Genomic DNA, 20519 nt, shown 5'->3' on the forward strand with positions numbered 1-20519 from the left:
TTGCACCCAGCGAGACATGATCTCGATTTTCAAAGGTTGCTCTGCCCTAACGATCCTGTGTCTTAGAGGTGATTTAACCGTGCTGAGCTACACTTTCTTCATCTGTGAAATGAGCGTCACATTTCCAAGCTGGCAGTGTTCTATTTTAAGTTACAGTTTGTAATTTGTAAACCACCTCACTTCCAAGAACCAAACGAACTACAACTATCATTAATAAAATAAAGGGCCATGCCTCCAGGCCACAAAGTGCTCAAGGCAAAGACCCTGAATCATCCATCTCTGGACACAAAGTTGAGAGACTGGGGCCATCATGACCTCTCAGCTGACAACCTCTTCAGTGAAGACTCTTGTCTCTCAACTTTCGGAGATGATTCACCAAGTAAACAAGAACACAGTGAACTGCCGTCTACCCAGCCATCAAGGTTTAAAATCCTAAATCCAGACATTATTGAACAGGGACTACTGTCATGGGGCCTGAGGCAAATGCTTCATTAAGCAGACATTCATTGAGTGTCTTCTCTGCACCATAGAGTGTTCCAGGGGTAGGAGGTACATGGATGAGAAGATACATGGTAGACAGATACATAAATGAAAAGACAGGGTCCCTGCCCTCAGAGAGTTTACTGTCTAGCAAGGCAAGGGGCTTGTAAACAATCAACTATAATACTATGTAATAACAGTCATAGAGGGGCACCTGGGAGGCTCAGTCAGTTAAGCGTCTGCCTTCGGCTCGGGTCATGATCTTCAGGGTCCTAGGATGCAGCCCCGAGCCGGCTTTCCGCTCAGCAGGGAACCTCCTTCTCTCCCTTCCACTCCCTCGCCCTCTCCCCCAAACTGGCTTGTGCGCTCCCTCTCTCTCTCTCTCTAAAATAAATAAAAATAAAATATTAAAAAAAAAAAAAAACCCAGTCCTAGAGATATGTGTTCACAGCCGAGGAAGACAGGGCTGAGTCAGTGTTGGGATCAGGCTGCATTTCATGGAGGTGGTAAACTCTTGAAGGGCTTGTAATTGCAGAGCTGGATTGAGACACTAAGCTTTGTCATGCTTCCCTCTATAGCTCATCCTCTTTGGTTTGGGTAACTCAAAATATCAGTAATTGCTCAACTTTAAAATAAAATTCTAGTTTCCAACATGGCACAAAACTTATATGCGTGCTGAAATGTAAATGGTTTGTTCTGAATATTCTGATGTTCTCCCCATAGGGAAGAGGGCACCTTGGTTTTGTGGTGCCCTACACATAATATAATGTATCAACTGCAAATTCAGCAGAGAGCCAACCACAAAAAAAAAAAAAAAAAAAAAAAAAGAGAGAGGAGGCGGGGAGAGTGGATGGGGTATATAAACAGTTCCCTTAGAGAAAGTATCCGAAGATAATGATGCCTAAGTAGCACCTGGAGAAACTGTTGGTAGTCTGGTGTGGCCGGAGCATGGGATGGAAAAGCTCTAATGAGGTGAGTTTGGATGAGGACCCCTGAGCTATCTGAATCAAGTTTCCTCCCGGGGCAACCGGAGATGTCCTCTTTGCCATCTGGGCTGAGAAACTGACTTTGACATTAAACATCAGATAATGCAGAGGAAAAGAGAGTGGAAGGGAATAGGCCACCGTTTAATAGGCCACCACTCCCTCAGAGTGTTCAAACGCTAAACAAATAATTCTCATTCTTTATTATTTCATTTAAAATTCAAAGTTTCTATGGTGAGTATTATTACTATTATAATAAGAGAAAAAACAAAGTTTAAAAAAACATTTCAAAAGAAAAACACCTCGATCAAAATATAAACTATGTGGAGCATCTTTCTAGGTTCAGAACCCAGTACAGCTTGTTGATGACTTAGCAGCGTCTAACACATAACAGAAAAAAGGGTCTTAGCCAAGGACAGAGCGAAATGAAATCATGCTACTCCAGCAAAGTCTCAAGCAGTTATTTTAAACTCTAGCTGGATTAAAGGAATTGCCTTTGGACTAGCACATGGCTGAAATGGACTCTCTAATTTTAGGATGATATTTAAGGTGTTGGGAAATGATCATGGGGAAAGGTAATTGAAATACAACCAGCCATAGAAGGAAGGAACCCTTGGAAAACAAATTATAATTCATGACAGGACGTAATAAATTAGTTATCATCCCCATGAATAGTGGCCATTTTAATGTGTTTATGCTATGGCTTATTCCACAGCATAATGGAATAGAATCATAATACGCTTCATTTAAATTCCCAAAATAAAAGTTTATTGTAAACTTCTAACCCTCACACTTTCACTGTAAGAATTACATTATAATAATGATTTCCTTTAAGTTCTGGAACTTGGGAAGATTTTTTTTTCTTCACTCATTGTTTTTCTATTTTTCAAATAATCTATCTCAAAAAACATATAATATTTTGTAATAGAAAAATATCTTTAAAAATATCTTTAAATTCCCCATGGAATTTTAAAAGCAATACAAATCATTTACAATTTTTTTTCCAGCTAATTTTATTTTTATATATTCCATTCTAGCTAGTTTTCTTTGTATATCATTGTACATGGTTATAATCAATATGAATGTTTCATTTCATATTTTAATTTTACTGAGTATTTAAAATCACATACTTTCCTATTATTATATGCTACTCATAATTATCTTTTTTCATAGCTGTGTAGTACACCATCATAGTCAAATACTGTAATTTACTATAATTTATAATTTCTTCCTTTGGGACATTGACATTTCTACAACTATTTCTCTATAATGGGGCAATATTGCAGCTAACATTATTGCATTGAGCTCCTACCTTTATTTCCCTTTTCCAAAGAAAACTTCTCTGGTGTAAAGTTATAATATCGCTGATTATAAACATTTGTCCAATTTACATAGTCACTAGCAATGTCAGATTATACCAGATTCACCTCAATTTTCTTAGTAGCAACTATTATTCTTTTGCTACTTAAATTGGTAGAAATCCATACTTTTGCATGACTCTAATTTGTATTTTTTTAGTTCTAGTAGGTTGAACAGTTTCCTGCCATTTTTTGATACTATGAAGCAATCTCTTCTGATAGACTTACTTATACATTTATATTTTGGATTGTGATCTATTCACATAAGCTTCTTACTCATTGTAAATATTACGCCTCTTTATATCTTTCCATTTTCTTCCCAATCATTTTTCTTTGCATTGTAATTTAGTTATTTTAGGTAGTAACAATCTCTGTATTCATGATCAAACTGTCAGCTGTCTCCTTTGTAATTTCTGCTGCTGACCCACACATCAGGACATTATCATTCCTCTACAGACAGAACAAATGTTTTCTGCTATGTTTTGACAATTCGATTTTATTTTGATCTATGAACATGTAAGCTTCTTGTGCATTAAAACAGTGGTGACTCCTTTCAAAGAGAACAGTGCCAAGGCCTGTAAAGAGTGGGGTTTTAGGGACGCGTGGGTGGCTCAGTCAGTTAAGCAACTGGCTCTTGGATTTAGCTCAAGTCATGATCTCAGGGTTGTGAGATCAAGCCCCACTTGGGACTTGGTGTTCAGCAAGTAGTCTGCTTGAGATTCTCTCCCTCTGCCCCTCCCCCTTGCTCTCTCTTTTTCTCTCTTTCACATAAATAAAATCCTTTAAAAAAGAGAGAGAGAGAAAGAGAGGGGTTTCAGATGGATGAGGAATAAAAGCAAGAACTGGGATTCGGAAACCTGAGTAAAAAGATGAAATCTTGCTCCCATATCACAAATTTGTCAAGGGATATTTTTAAATTCTTTTTCTTTTTTTTTTTTTAAATGATGCAATCATTTATCTTGTCTTGTGAAGCACCTGTATTGTCTCAAATTGTTCCTGTGCAATAGTGGTGTTGGGGGAAACATGGAGAATTAGTCCAAATCCAATGACAGGTTAGTCAGACATACTCCTCAGATCTGGCTGAGAGAAACCATGGAATGTCATCTTTTTGGCCTGGCTTCCAGCCCTCAGTTTCCTCATGTTATTGGTCCTGAAGGTGTTGTTTGTATTGAGGGTTTGTTTTTTTTTTAACACCTCCCAGCTGATTCTAACATGCAGGCAAGGTAGAAAACCATTGTAATCATTTCATCAAGAAAGGTAAAAAGAAATCTAACCCATAAGAGGAGATGATCAAGAGAAAGAACTAGAAACCACTTATTTTTTCATAACTATCTGCATCCTGATGGCAGAATTTCATAGTGGGAACAGAAAAACGGTCTTTGGACATAGCAGAAATTTCCAGAATGTTCTTTACTTCCTCTCTCTTCATCACCTAAGGTTCACATAGTCTTTTCCAGACACTGAAATAGATTTTCCAAAATGTAGGAGAATGAGGTATTTGAAAGCAAATTTTGAATATTGTTAATTAATAAGAAACAGGAGAGGGTTGGGAGAAATAAAAGGTAGTATTTTGAAACTTCTTTTTTCTCCAAGCATTGATCTTCCACTGGGGCAGCCTCACCACACCTGGCAGGATTGTCCACAGGGAGCAGGACTTTGGGGAGCATCTCACTCTATGGCACCTTGGCTTTTTGTGATTAGCTTTTGTGCAGACCGATGCTCACATGAGCTTATATACCCATAACCTACATCTCCCAAAATGCAAGGGCAGAGAGCCAGATGTGTGGTTGGAGAGCAGACAGCCACACCTTGACTGAAAAGGTAGCCCCACCCAGGTGTCTTAAAATTCACTAAGGGTTTTAAGCCTCTTGGAATCATGTGAAAGACATTCGATGTGAAATTAACCTCCCTGGAAAGAAAACGGACATCTCAAGATAGTTATGAAGGAGAAAGGCAGCCTTTCATCCTTTTTTGTGGCTTTGAAATAAAGAGAAAAATTTCCTAACTCAGTCCTTGCTTCAACATATTCCAGCAAAGATATATTTCCTATTCATGTGTTCTGACCAAACCTACGAAAAATGTTTTTTAAAGCCTGAGAATTTAATGTATGCCTTGAACCATCAAGTTCTTATGTGTAGTAATATTCCACAGTAAGGTTCATTTGGATATGAGGCAGGTGGTGACTGACTCCCATCTTCTGTCCAACCTGTTCCTAAACAGAATGGCTAAGCTGAAGCTCTTCTTGGGGTACAGGAAGGACAGGGGTAAGGTAGAGCAGGAAACTGTCTTGTAATCAGTTGGAATGTCCCCAGTGTCATCCACAGTGTGAACATTATGATTTCACTCTCTTGACATTTGTGCTTATTGGGACAGTACACACCGACTGGTGAAGTTTTCCGTTAACTTCGTAGTTAAAGGACCCTGCACTTTATGCTACTTAATTGTTTTGGACATACATCATTGTGTTAGGGTTGCTTATATGGTATTTTCAAGTAGATAAGTCATTGGTAACAGGCATTGAAGGATCTGCCTTCCCTGTAGCCTCTCCAGGGTTCCCCAGTTTTCAGAGATAAAAACATAGGTCTGTATGAGAAGTGCCTCTCACTAGAGTTCAGATGAGGGAAAGCGGGCACATACCTCTTTTCTGAATGGCAGCGCAAAACACTTCTGTAAATGCGGCCCCTGGGTGGCACGGTCAGGTTGAGCGCCTGACTCTTGATTCTGGCTCAGGTCATGATTACAGGGTCGTGAGATCGAGCCCCATCCTGGGCAGGCACTCAGTGTGGAGTCTGCTTCAGAATCTCTCCTCATCTCTCTTTCCCCTTTGTGCTCTCTCTCTCTCTCTCTCTAAAATAAACAAAATTTCTTTTTTTTTAAAAGTGCTTTTTGAGTTCTGTACTAGGAATCCTGATAAGTGAGTTATTTGGTATTTCCTTTAGGGAGCTAACACCTGGGTATCTCAGAGGGTTCCATAATGGCACATGGTGATCATCCAGCCTGTGTGTGAACCCCTGCATCTCTCACCCCACACACACCCTCCTTGCAACTCCAGGGTATATGTATTTCCAGGTCCCCTTTAGGGGATGCACTGGCCATGGTAACCACGCTCCCCCGAATAGGAAGTCACTTTTGTCTGGGGTCACTTCACCTGAGACAATGAGAGCACACCGCACAGAGCCACGTGGGTGCAAATATAATGCAAGAGAAGGGAATGCAAATGGCAACAAGAGAGAAGAGAGACAAATCTGGAAGGAGGCGGAAGGGAGACTTAAGAGTCAGTCAGTACTTACTAGTGCAGCTCCAAAACCCAACTGCCAAATTTAAATTCTCGTTCTGTCACTTACTCTTCATTTGTTCTCGAGCGCATTTCTCAGCTCGTGTTCATTTCCTAGAGATGCCATAACAAATGACCACATACTGGGTGGCTTAAAACAACAGAAATTTATTTTCTCGCAGTTCAAGAAATCAGGATGTCTGAAATCAGAGCATCACCAGGGTTGGTTCCTTCTAGAGTCTCTGAGGGAGAAGGCATCCCATACTCCTCTCGGCTTCTGGTGGTTGCCCCAAATTCTTGGTGTCCTTCCTTACAGATGCATCAGGCCAGGCTCAGCTTCCCTCTCCTTTTTGTTCCTGTACCTTCTCCTTTTGTGTCTTATAAGGACCCTTCCATTGGGTGGAGGGCCCACCCTAATCCAGTATGGTCTCATCCTGAACACTACCTTAATTACATCTACAAAGACTCTTATTCCAAATAAAGTCATATTCTGATATTCCAAGTGGACATGAATTTAAGTCCAATGCTACTCAGCTACTATACCAACTGAAAGCAGGTTAGGCTCAAATCAGAGGAAGAAATTGCCAACTGCTCCTGGAAGAATGTCATCTAACCTTGGGCGTGTTGTGCACTAAAAGGGCTCTGTTGGGTAGGTGATCAGTCAAGCGAAATGGGCCAGCTCCCCTCAAGTGCATCACTGAGTCAGAACCAAGGGTCAGGCAGAATCAACATGTGTCCTCTCATTGAAACTGTGGCAGGCTTCTCTGGAGAGAAGTCGAACATGCCCAGCAGGGATAGGCTGCACCGACAAGGCAGCACGGGTGGCCAGCTCTTTCCCCTGCTCTCTCCTGACACGTTGCATGCCACCGCTAAACCCACTGGAACCCTGAAGGCATTCTGACACTGGGTGATGCAGTGTAAGAGCCTCGGGGAACTGGATTTTAGGAACACGCTCTGCAGCTCACTCGCTCCACTGACCACCTGTGTGGCCTCAGGTAAGATACTTACCTTCTCTGAGCCTCAGTTTAGGCTTCTAAAACCAGGCATAATATCACCACTAACGTGTAGAGTGCGTCTAAACAAGAGCACTAATATCGGCGGAGGCTTCCTTTCAACGCCTGGCATGAATTTCAACGAGTGGTTGCTGTGATTTTCATTATTGTGAGGCAGCAGCTCCGTCTCTCCCTCTTCCTAAGCTTGAGGAAGGACCATGAAGCAGAGACGTGAAGTCCCACATACAGCTCTTCCCATCCCCACTCCTTCCACTCTTGGCACACGGGAGACTTGGCAACCACACAGTAAAGATCTTGACTAAGAGATGCCCCAGCTGCCGTCCAAATATAAACACCGATTCAGTGAATGGACTTCCGGTAGCCCTCCAGGATTGCAAACCCAACCAAGACAACTCATGACAAGTCTCTTCTTTTTCATGACTTATCAAAGGAACACTGGGCCAAGCAAAGACGTCAGAAAGAACTGTAGTGCTTTAGTGTAGCTCAACATTTAAAGAGGCCTAAATAGTATTTGGAGGCTACATAAAACATCTCTCATGAGTGTGTTTTTATCACTTGATTTACTTATTACCAGGATAATATATATTCATCCTAGATATTTTAGAAAATACAGCCAAGCAAAAAGAATAAAATCATTGTTTATCCCAGATAGATATATAGATTTTTTTAAAGTAATAAATTGTGCCATTTCTCAGTCCCTTACCTTCGACGTCATTTTAACGGCTTCCTAGGATTCTGTTATATAAATATATTAATATTTATTTAACCCATCCCCCGTTCCAGAAATTTTAACTTGTTTTTAATATCTTATTGCTGAAAACAAACCTGCAATGATATGAGCTTATTCCTTTTTAATTTTACAAATCTTTATTAATTTGCTATTTATTATCACCTTTCCCCCATGTCCAAATTTTGTAATTAACCTGAATATTATTTTGTTTGGTTTATTAGGAACCAATTTTATTGTCCAATCTGAAAATCTTCTCAACTTTGGCCATATTATCTTAAGCAAGCTCTCTTCTGAGCTGTCTATGTTCCGTAACTGATAAGTAGTCAATATTCTTGGACACGGCTGCTTCCACACTCGTTTGGGGCATGGGGCTAACGGGGTCAATGTGATGGGCTTCAGGCTCTGTGTTTGCAGGCCAGTTAGTTGAGTATCCAAAGACTGTTTGCCTAACTCCAAAGAGCTGTTATTTAAATGCTGATAGTAAGTTTCAAAAGAATGGGCAAAAGAGCACGAGTGGATCAACACAAATCCATCACCACTACTGGAAAGACAGTGTGTCAATGGTTCTATCTTCCCAACGGAAAACAGCTCAGAAAGGTATTCGTGTTAAATCACATAAAATGAATAAGGTTGTAGGGGAAAGGAGAAGCAATACTGTTGGGGAAAACAACTGGCTGACCTTACACATCTCTTGACTTCCAAGCCGAGTCTCTGAGATCCCCTGTGTTCCTGGTCAGCAATCATGTTTGCAGTTGCTGGTAGTGGTGTCTTTAACTGACAGTTTTCTCTTGCAGCCGACACGGCGCTTGGCACCGACGATGTGTACGACGAGAAGGGATGCCAGTGTGACGTATCTGTCGAGGACCTCACTCCACCGCTTAAAACTGTCATTCGAGCTATCAGGTTGGTGGAAAACCTTTGACAAAATGATCCAAAGATCATTTGAATTATTTGAATTAGTATATTGCTGAGTTATTTTTCCTGCAGGTAAACCTCCTGAAATAGTTTCTCTGTTCCTGTTCATTCACTTGCCTAATAAATTCTGAAATACGTTTTCTTTATCCAAAACTCTACTGTGTTTGGCACAAAGTGTGTTATAAAAGGAAGCGAGATTCGGAATGCCAGGCCATGCCGGAGAGATTCCCTGAGAATTGGCTGTCGTGAGAATTTGTAGGCTTTCAGGGCATTTTGTGTATAGATGCAACTAGATTTATAAAATGATTTTTATGACTTGATGCTCTGATCCATGGTTCTGTATCTTACATCAAAGAAAAATCCCACTAGGTTATTTCAAAATGGGTTGAATTCTGAATAGGAGAAACCTGAAGTCCTCTGCAGTGACTTGCTCCTCTCTGGCTGAATGTAAGGTTAAATGCTGATTTTTTGGCTTTTAAGATGTATTTAAATTCCAGTTAGTTACAGCGTAATATTAGTTCCAGGTGTGCAATACAGTGATCTGACACTTCCATACAACAGTGCTCGTCACAAGTGCCTCCTTGACCCCCATCACCCACTTAACCCATCTTCCCTACCCACGTCGCCTCTCGTAACCATCGCTTTGTTCTCTATAGTTAAGAGTCTGTTTCTTGGTTTGTCTCTCTCTCTCTCTTTTTCCCCTATGATCATTTGTTTTGTTTCTTAAATTCTACATATGAATGAAATCATATGGTATTTGTCTTTCCCTGACTGACATATTTTGCTTAGCATAATACTCTCTAGCTCTATGCACGTCGTTGCAAATGGCAAGATTTCATTCTTTTCGTGGCTGAGTAATATTCCAGTGTGTATATATACCACACCTTGTTTTTTTTCTCAGATTTTGGGTTAGGGTTATGATTAGGCTTAGGGTAGGTACCTGATATCCTGCATTTCAGAGACCTCTCCTGAGGGTTATTTAGAGTTAGAGATTAGGGGGTAGAGTTTAGGAGTAGGGTTAGAGTTAAAATTAGGATTAGGATTTGGGTTAAGGTTGGGGTTAGGTTATGTGCCCAGTATCCTGCAGTTCAGAGATCTCCCCAGAGAATAAAACCCCAGACTTCTGCTGGGATGAGAATACAAAGGGCAGCCATCTGCCGAAATGAGGCAATGAGGGGATTTGGGGCTCTAAATACACTTTAAATAGATATTGAATTTAAAAGCTGATCTTAAGGAGCACCTGGGTGGCTCAGTCTTTAAGTGGCTGCCTTCAGCTCAGGTCATGATCCCATGGTCCTGGGATCGAGCCCCTCATCAGACTCCCTACTCAGCAGGAGGCCTGCTTCTCCCACTCCCCCTGCTTGTGTTCCCTCTCTTGCTGTGTCTCTCTCTGTCAAATAAATAAATAAAATATTTTTTTTAAAAAGGGGGGGTGTGCCTGGGTGGCTCAGCAGGTTAAGCCGCTGCCTTTGGCTCAGGTCATGATCTCAGGGTCCTGGGAATGAGCCCCGCATCAGGCTCTCTGCTCAGCGGGGAACCTGCTTCCACCCAGTCCCCGTGTCAAATAAATAAATAAAATCTTTAAAAATAATAATAGTAATAATAATTTAAAAAAATAAAAATAAAATAAATTAAAAAGCTGATGTTAATATGCTCCTCTTCCAATGACAGAATCTAATAGAGTACCCAAGGCAACTTACCTTTATATTTCCAGGATCCACTCACTCCAAAATTTAGGATCTGGACTAAAGAAAGTGCTGCAAACTCAGCCTGCCTAGTTTAATCCCTTTGGGAGAATTTTAATCTGTCCCTGAACCCTGTATGACTTTGTTGCAAAGAAATACCTCTGATCTTTTTGGCTCTCTCTGCCTCTTACCAAAAAGCCAGAAGAAAACTTAAAATATCCAACCCAACTTAGCTATCCAGATACTTAGTCTAATTTCAGAGATCAGCATGACTGATTCTTTACTTCTATTTTTAGTTGGTCATTTTTTATCGTTAGAAATTGCTTTACTTGATGTTTGGGAATCACTGGGAAAGCAGAAAAGAGTTATAAAGATTTTGATAAATGTTTGTTAAGGCAAAGAAAATCACAGTTGATAAAAATGTGTATCCAAGAAGATACTTATACCTTGTCTGTTACAGCACCCTAAAAAGAAGTAAAATCCAGTAACTTCTCAACGGAACCCTAGAGCAAGAAACTATGGGTGGAGGACCGTACCTCCTCACGGGCCCTGGACCATCCTAGATGATGCCTCTTGTCTCATCATAATCGTTCATTGTTGATACTCCCTGTGTTTCTCAAAGTATCTCAAGTTATATGATCTTCCTACCCCTGGGGTACCTGGATGCCTTAGGTAATATTTAAGCCCAGAAAACCCAAGGGTCTGTAGCAAAATGATACTTGAAACCTTTAGTTAAAAGGGAAAGAAAGGATCTAGAACTGCATTGTCTGATATGGTGACCTGTGGCCACATGAGGCTAGTAAAATTTGAGTTAATTTAAATCAGACTTAAAATTCAGTTCATCGGGACGCTTGGGTGGCTCAGTCAGTTAAGCCACTGCCTTCAGCTCAGGTCGTGATCCCGGACTTCCGGGATCTAGTCTGGCTTCAGGCTCCCAGCTCCACAGGGAGTCTGCCTCTCCCTCTGACCTTCTACCCTCTCATGCTCGCTTTCACTCACTTTCTCTCTCAAATAAATAAATCTTTTTTAAAAATTCAGTTCATCAGTGGCACTACCCACATTTCAAGTTCTCAAGAGCCACAAGTGGCTGCTGTACTGGGCTCAGAAGACACAGGGTATTTGCATCACTACAGAAAGTTCTCTTGGGCATTGCTGGTCAAGAAGTCACCTTGAAATTCTTCACATTCATTCATTCCATCCCTCAAAGACCCTATAGTGAAGATGGGGCAATTCATCCACAGATTAGTCTGACTTGCAACAGTACAGTAAAATCTTATCTAATAGGAACAGATTAGGTTTCCTAAAAGTCATACTTAACCCAATTTGTTCATTTCCCAAGACCTTCTGAAGCTTTCTGCTTTTGCCTCACAACCTATAAAAAGAATTGTGAGCCGCAAGAAAGAAAACGAAATAGGTTTATTCTGCTAGCTAAGCACTTCAGTGGCTGCTTGAGATTTACTTTCCTGCCATCCTCTTGAAACTTGCCTGATTTTTGTAAAGTCCTTTGCAGAATTCCCTTGCTTTTCAGAATCCTTTCTTGGTTCTTATTTTTAACGGGACTTTATTATTTACGTGTATCTCCTTTTTGTGAACTGGAGCTTTCTGCTTGCCCCTGTGTGACGCTCAAGGGGGATATTTTTCTCCCCCGTATCCTGATTCTGAGTTCCCCTTAAAATTCGTGGAATTCTCTAAAAACGCAATAGCGATTCTCAGTAGTTAATAACTTCATTGGAAATCTTCAACTCGTGATACTACTTAATTTCTAAAAATACATGATTAAAGACCCACCAGTACAATTGGCAGTTCTGAAAAGGAGTTTGCTGTTGTAAATCCCTAAATCTTATGCAAAAGTGTCTTTTTCTTCAGCCCAATTAAATGAAAAAAGCAGCATAGCAGTTGACAGGAATGTCTTTGGCCAGAACATACCCATTTCTTGCAGCTCATCTAAAATGCTATTATGTATGTCTGTGTTACTGCTTGCAAGCATGAACCATCCATTATTCACCTCTAAAAGAGCAACTTTGTTTGGCATTTTTCTTGTTATTTTTGGTGGTTTGATTATTTAAGATGAATAGTTGAATATGCCTTTTGTCCTCCAGTAGCTCTTATAATAATAATGGGTTTTCCTAAGAGCCAAATTAACATGAAGATGTATAACAGAAAATATGTATTCCACTGCAAGGATGACAACACGGAAAACAAAACCACTACATCCCCCAGGAGCAAAACAGGAGCTCTTGCTTTGGTTATTAATATTTACTAAGCATCTGCCATTTTCTAATTTCTAGTTATTTTGGGCAGTAAAGATTCTTTGAGATGACTAAGGCCACTGTCTGAACTTGTCTGGATTATGTTACCCAAATGCACTCTGAGACTTTTTTTTCAGTGACTGACATCAGTTTTTATAGTAACGAACAATGGCTATTCTTAGACATTTCCAAAATATGTCTTAAAAATCAGAAGAATACTTAGTTTTGTATAATTCCTCCAGGATTATCACAGATTATTCTCAAAATATTATTTAGTGGGAGGGCACAAATTTGCTGGAAATGTGTTTTAAATTCATGACTGGGAGTGAAGATTGTACTTATTTTTCACAAATGTTCTATATTTTGTTAATGATTTAATACAAACAGTTAATTTTCATTTCGTTCACTCATAGAAATCAGTCTCTAAATAGAAAGATGAGGAGAGCTTGGGTGGCTCCGTGAGTTTAAGTGTCTGCTTTCTGCTCGGGGCATGATCTCAGGATACTGGGATGGAGCCCAGAGTCTGCTTCTCCCTCTGCCCTTCCCCTCCCCCTCTTGCTGGAATGCTTTCTCAAATACATAAATAAAACCTTTTATAAATAATAAAGAGAAAGATGACATTAGCAGGGAAGTAAACAGATTGACAAGCAAATTGATAAACTCTTGAACATTCTACACACTCATTTTTCAGTATATCATGGTGTATTCATTTGCTAGAGCCGCCGCAACAAAATAACACAGTCTGGGTGGTTTCAACAACAGAAATTTCCTTTCTCACCGTTCGGGAGGCTGGAAGCCCAAGATCAAGGTGTGAGCAGGATTGCTTCTTCTGAGGCCTCTCTCTTTGGTTTGCAGATAGCCACCTTCTCTCTGTGTCCCCACATCTTCTTTCCTCTGAGCCCACGGATCTGCGTCCACATCTCCTCTTCTTCTAATGACACCACTCGGGTTGGAGCAGGCCCTTCCCTAATGGTCTTATTTCAACTTAATCACTTCTTTTATTTTTTTTTAAATATTTTTTATTAATTTGACAGAGAGAAATCACAACTAGGCAGAGAGGCAGGCAGAGAGAGAGGAGGAAGCAGGCTCCCTGCGGAGCAGAGAGCCCGATGCGGGGCTCGATCCCAGGACCCTGGGATCATGACCTGAGCCTAAGGCAGAGGCCTTAACCCACTGAGCCACCCAGGCGCCCCTAATCACTTCTTTTAAAGCCTTGTCTCAAAATACAGTCACATTCTGAGGTACTGGGAGCTAGTACATACATAGAACATACGAAATAAAACATATTTCATATGTTTCATTAACATATGAAATAACAATTCAGATAACACGTGGCAAGATACAGTTTCCCTATCAATGTTCAACAAATACTTTCTAGGGGCACCTGGGTGGCTCCGTCGATTAAGCGTCTGCCTCTGGCCCAGGTCATGATCCCAGGATCCTGGGACGGAGCCCCACATCAGGTTCGCTGCTCAGCGGAGAGCCTACTTCTCCCTCTGCCCCTCCACACCTCTACTGCTCTTTCTCACTCTCTCTCAAATAAGTAAGTAAAATCTTTAAAAAAAAAAAAAAACAACTTTCTCAGACACAATATCAAAATTTTCAGATTAAAAATAAACCCATCAATTACCTTATATATGTTCCCTCACAATATAAAACATCTGGATATCTGGGAATATCTAAAGAGGTTGACTTTTTTTTTTTTAAGATTTTATTTATTTATTTGACAGACAGAGATCTCAAGTAGGCAGAGAGGCAGGCAGAGAGAGAGGAGGAAGCAGGCTCCCCGCTGAGTGAAGAGTCCGATGCGGGGCTCGATCCCAGGACCCTGGGATCATGACCCGAGCCAAAGGCAGAGGCTTAACCCACTGAGCCACCCAGGAGCCCCTAAAGAGGTTGACTCTTACCTTTCAAGCTTATACTTGGCATTGTGTAAACACTACATAAGTGAGAATCTTGCATAATATTTCCCACAAAAATTAATATAAGCTCATTAATTCAAAATAATTAATATAAATAATACATAATAAATAATAACAATTATTTAAAGTTATATCCAATACAACTCTATATTTGTAAAAAAGTTTCAGAGTACTAATTTTCCTCATATTTTTATTTGAGTCTAGTTGACACACAATGCTACCCTATTTTTAGGTGTACAGTATAGTGATTCAACTTCTCTGTATGTTATGCTAGGCCCACCCCAACTGTAGCTGCCGTCTGTCACCATACAATGCTATTACATCTCATTGACTATACTCCCCATGCTGTGCATTTTATTCATGAGACTTTTTCATTCCATAACCGGAAACCTGTACTTCCCATTCCCTCTTCACTCTTTCAGCCCAGCCCCCCACTCCATTTCCCTCTGGCAGCCATCAATGTGTGCTCTGTATTTATAGATCTGATTCTGCTTTTTGCTTGTTTGCTTGTTTATTCATTTGTTTTGTTTTTTAGGTTCCATATATGAGTGAAATCATCTGGTGTTTTCCTTTCTCAGTCTGACTTATTTCACTTAACACTATACCCTCTAGATTCATGAATATTGTCACAAATAGCAAGATAGCATCCTTTTATGGCTGCATTGTATTCCATTTTATATATAAACCGTATCTTCTTTGTCCATTTGTCTACGACGGACACGCAGGTTGCTTCCATATTTTGCCTGTTGTGAATAGTGCTGCAATAAACATAGGGGTGCATGTACCTCTTCAAATTAGTGTTTCATTTTCTTCGGGTAAATACCCGGTAAAATTACTGGATCATATAGTATTTCTATTTTTAATTTTTTGAGAAACATCCATACTGTCTTTCACAGTGACTGCACCAATTCACCTTCCCGCCAACAGTGCACAAGAATTCCTTTTTGTCCACATCCTTACCAACACTTGTTCTTTCTTATTGTTATTTAAGCTCTCAGAATAATAATTTTTTAAAAATAAAAAGAAATGTTTGTATTTGTTTTCCTGTACTGAACTGGCTAGATATAAATTCTGAGAGAGGCATACTAAGGCATCAAGGAAGTGTTATGCGAAGAATTTATTACGCAATTGCAGAATGAGCTCTGTCCACTAAAATGATGCAAAGCTAACCTGCCTCTTCCCTGCATTTTTAACAGAATTACTAACGAGATCCTCAACAACAACTGTTCTCTTATCAGCTTGTTTTATGCAACTATTTCTGTCAATTGTCAAGAAATGTATCAGAACAGGGGCACCTGGGTGGCTCAGTCGGTTAAGCATATGCCTTCAGCTCAGGTCATGATCTCAGGGTCCTGGGATCGAGCCCCACATGGGCTCCCTGCTCAGTGGAGACCCTGCTTCTCCCTCTCCATCTGCCTGCCACTCTGCCTACTTGTGCTCGCTTGTTCTCTCTCTCTCTGTCAAATAAATAAATCTTTAAATCTTTAAAAAAAAAAAAAAAGAAAGAAAGAATGGAATCAGAACACCACACAGCCTATTCTTGTAAAGATAACCAAAACATCCCAATGGAGATTACTCATTATTCTGAACAGAAATGACCGAGAAGTTGATTGCATCATGTTCTTAACTTCTCTTAATATACCAAAGCAGTAATCACCATGCCTGCTGTGTTTCACTTGTACACAACATTTTATTTCCCAGGCCAAACCAGCCTTCTAGAAAATCAAAGGAATAAATAAAGAATTCTTCAGTTGAAGCTGCAGCCGACTTTCCCCTGGCACCATGAGCTCATTCTACCCCCAGCCCCCACCCTCCTGAGAGTTGCTCTGAGAAGTGATCCAAGAAATGATAGCCTCTGTGCAACCTTGGGCAACCCATGTCACCTCTCAGTGCCTTGTTTCCTTATTGGTGAAGTGAGGAGGGTAATAGCATTGACCTTGTAGTGCTGAGGGGGCGATTGATTGAATTAACACGTGCAGAGCACTTTGAACAGTGCTGGACAGAGGGTAAGCACTACGTACGCTGGATATTACAACCTTCATGTTTCTGGGCTCCATATTGCCTTCCCAGTGCGCAGTGCGCTCAGGCCAGACCCCCTCCTTTCAGAACTCCACTGACTCCCATGATATGTCACAGGAGAGGAGCGCTTCTTCCTCTCTTCTCAGGGGTACTCCCAACTTCCAAAAGTTTGTGGCCTTGCCTGCCTGCACCCCCCTTCCCCAGAAAGCACTTGCTGTTACCTCTTGAAGTTATGTCCTCACCACCTGTGCTGAGGAATCACTTAGAGCAGCACCAGTCAGGGCGGGAAAAGCAATTTTTCCACCCAACCACAAGGCAATGTTCCAGGTAGCTTGTTGCCTTCCCAGGAACCCTCCCAAGAAAAGGACTGTGAAAGGGAGAAGCTACCTCTCCTCTCCCCTCCCAACCCCACCCACATAGAGGCCTGGCTATAACTCCCCAAAGAATCCGTTCATGGACTCTGAAACATATATATATATATATATATATATAGAGAGAGAGAGAGAGAGAGAGAGAGAGAGCTTCTACTCTGCACCAGACACCAGAATATACATTAACAAGAAAGATGGATCCCTGCTGAGAACCTTGAAGGCCTGCCAGAAGAAAAGTCAATTATGATGCAAAGCGACAGATCACTATAATAATAGAAGTCTGGGCTATTTGGGCAGATAGAAAGTCAGCACTTATGTGGGAGATGGTGTATGGGAAGGCTTTCTAGAAGAGGGGGCATCCTAGAAGAGATCTGGTGGCTTTGTAGGTACCAGCCAGATTACTGAAAGGGGTGTGAGTTCAGGCAGAGGCAGCAGCAGTTACTGAGAACCATATCTAAAGGCGATCAGTGCTGGTGGGGGTAGAGAACATGGGGAGGGAAAGTTAGACTCAAGGGAGGAGCAGGCATCATTAGAACAAGCAAGAGGGCATGGAGGCTAAGTACGGAAGTAAGTTCGTCAGACTGGTGATTTGTTCTAATACTTAGTACCATGACTTACTGCAAGGAATGGATTGGAAAGAGGGGACCATTGTTGTGACCATACTTGGCTCTGCAGGGAGCCAGCCCGTGGTGATGAAGAGTCCTGAAGGACAGAGTTCGGAGCCCTTTAGACATGAGAAAATGACAGGATTTGGGTATTTGCAGGTTAGAAAAGACAGAGTGAATGAGCAGGAGGAATCAGGATGGGACATCTGGAGAGAGCTGGTCACGCAGAGGCTGACTTGTGGGAAGAGGGTGTGTTGTTGTGACTGGTGAGTTTGCCGGGTCACCGTGGGGCCCAGCACACAGGTGAGGCCAGGCTTCAGAAGCCCAGGAGAAAAATCTGGAATGGGGACTAACTCGGTAGTCATGGGGACAGACATGAATGCTTTGCAGAAGTGTCACCTCAAGAGGGGTGTGGGAGTGAAGACAGAAGAAGGTCACCACAGGATTTAAGGCTTACAAACCTGTAGGGAGCTGCCAAAGGAAGAAGGCTCTGGTGGAGACGAACACAGCAGCCAGGCTGACGGGAGAACAGGAGGGGCACGCGGAGGAAGGGCCAGCAGACAGCCCTCTGAGCCAGGGGCAGGCTCCGCTGTGTTCAGTTAGACTAAGAGGTCAAGAAGAGAAAGTGTGAGAAGGTGCTTTGGTATTGACAAACTGGGAGGTCATCAGTGACTCTGGAGAATAATTCAATAGAGGCAAAAGGGTTTCAAGCCAGATGGTAAACAGAACATTTTTCTAAATTATCTATCAGAATCTTTCACTCTAATAAGAACATGGATAAAACGTCAAGAATTTCTTTGCAAGTAGCAAAGGCTCATCAACTGTGCTGAAATGGCTCAGATTTGATCAGCAAAGAGAAGAACCATGATGGCTTGTCAGAGTTGCTCAGGCGGGTATGCAAATCAGGCTTTGCTGTAACCCTGGGTTGGGCAACAAGGTTTTCCAGTTTCCTCGCCCTTGTGTTCTTCCTATTCTGAAGGGCACGTGCGGAACCATTGCCTGGACTGTCCCCTAAAATGCATTCTCATCTCTGAATCCTTCTTAAATCTCGCTCCATACTTCAGACAAGAATACTCCACAAATAGAGAAGCAGAGGCACATGTGTGCTGTTGTGGGTTTTTGTTAAACCTACAAGCTGTTTAATCATCACCCGTTCTTCATTTTGCTGAGAGCATCTCTGCTATTTTAGCAGAGGTGATGAGTCTTTGTTTGCAAGTCACTGTTAAGACATTCTTGACAGCCAAGTCTATGGCATGTTACAGTAAAGGACGCTGCTACAAGAACATTTTATGGATCATTTAACACATATTTTTAAAATCAGCTAATATATTCCCTGGAATATTCTTTTTTGCTTGTTTCTGTTTTGGAGATAATTGCTCATGGCCACATTTTGCTCTGAGGCTGCATTAAACTAGTGTTTTCACAGAAGACACACTTACTCTGCAGCATCTAATTTCTAAACTTTTATTTGGTTATAATTTAAACTGAAACTCCTATTCATTGTTATGACTAAAAATATTCAAGAGCAATCAATGGTTATGGGCACTTTATATATTTACTTATACATACTTCAAAATGTATGCAGAATTTTATACTCCTAGGGAAACAAAATTCCCAAATTTATTTACTGGATCAATGCTCACAAAATCCTAAGAGGAGAGTTAACTGTTTGTAGATTTGCTTGAATCTGGAAGTTCTTGCTTGGGTTCTACTATTCTTATCCCCTTAAAAAAAAAAAAAAAAAAAAAAGATATAGGAGAGCCTACCAAATCCTGAATATAAAACTCAATAATAACAAGTATTAGAAGAACAATATCCATGTGCCAGCAGTTGTGGCCAGAGAATGGGTCCTGTTCCCTAAGTCAGCCAGGTGGGAACTTACACAATAAGGCATCTAATGGACTGCTTATGAGGGGTGCTGATTTACACATCTCCGGCAAGGATTGGAAGCCAGAAAATGAGTTTGGTCAGTCCATCCAGGAGCTCCTGTGTCTCCTTAGTCACTGGTTAATAGCCCAATGTAACATGAAAGAAAGGTAAAGGAGTCTTGGAGATACAGTTCTATAACTAGTTTTGAAGGATTTTCAGAGTCTAAATATATATAAATGCAAATCTGCATTGCTGAATCCTGTTTATGTGCTAACAGAAGTAACATTAATAAATCATCCAAACAAGTAACACACATGCCTTTAATGGTGACCCCCAAATATCAAGTTCCACAGTCCTCATCGTGCGACAAGTTTGCTCAGTGATCAGCACCATCCCCAGACCAATCTCTGAAAGGCAAAAGAGTGCTGCCTTGGGGAAGTTTTGGTAATCCAAAGGCCCTGGATCACTTCAAGAATGAGCCCTAGCACCCTTTTATCTGCTTTTAAGGCAGATAGATGCTATGTTTTTTTCTCTTTTTTTCTTTTTTTAGAGAGAGAACGGGCAGGAGGAGCGGAGAGAGAGGGAGAGAGAGAATCTTTTTTTTTTTTTTAAGATTTTATTTATTTATTTGTCAGAGAAATAGAGAGCAGAAGCAGGCAGAGGGAGAAGCAGGCTTCCCACTGAGCAGGGAGCCCGATGCGGGACTTGATCCCAGGATTCTGGGATCTTTCCCGAGCCAAAGGCAGCCACTGAACTGACTGAGCCACCCAGGTGTCCCAGATGCTGTGTTTCTTGCAGTCAGAAGTCAGGGGGTAGGATTATCCATCCTGGGAAGGAGGGGTTATAGATTGCATGTCAGTAGAGTAGATCAATCCAACTGATCAGCATAAGGAAAGAAGAGGGGTCATAGGGAGAAACACACATCCACATCAAAAACAGGATGTGGGAAGGTAAGGGACCATTTCTGCAGCCTGAACAAATTTGGTGATATGATCCCCAGACATGAGGGCGCAGAGGGTAAAGGACTGGCCTGTCCAGATACTGTC

At 41.2% G+C, this 20519-nt stretch overlaps 1 protein-coding gene across 3 annotated transcripts in view; it reads left to right on the forward strand.

Moving 5' to 3' along the window:
• Nucleotides 1-20519, forward strand: part of KCNQ5 (potassium voltage-gated channel subfamily Q member 5) — a 553626-nt gene that overhangs the window by 515745 nt on the left and 17362 nt on the right. For all 3 annotated transcript variants that reach the window (XM_046006379.1, XM_046006378.1, XM_046006377.1), the window contains one exon: nucleotides 8633-8741. In XM_046006379.1, the coding sequence (XP_045862335.1) occupies nucleotides 8633-8741 (109 nt within the window). The remainder of the gene's footprint in view (nucleotides 1-8632; nucleotides 8742-20519) is intronic.

This window comes from Meles meles, chromosome 5 (assembly GCF_922984935.1).
Source record: "Meles meles chromosome 5, mMelMel3.1 paternal haplotype, whole genome shotgun sequence".
Lineage (NCBI taxonomy): Eukaryota > Metazoa > Chordata > Mammalia > Carnivora > Mustelidae > Meles > Meles meles.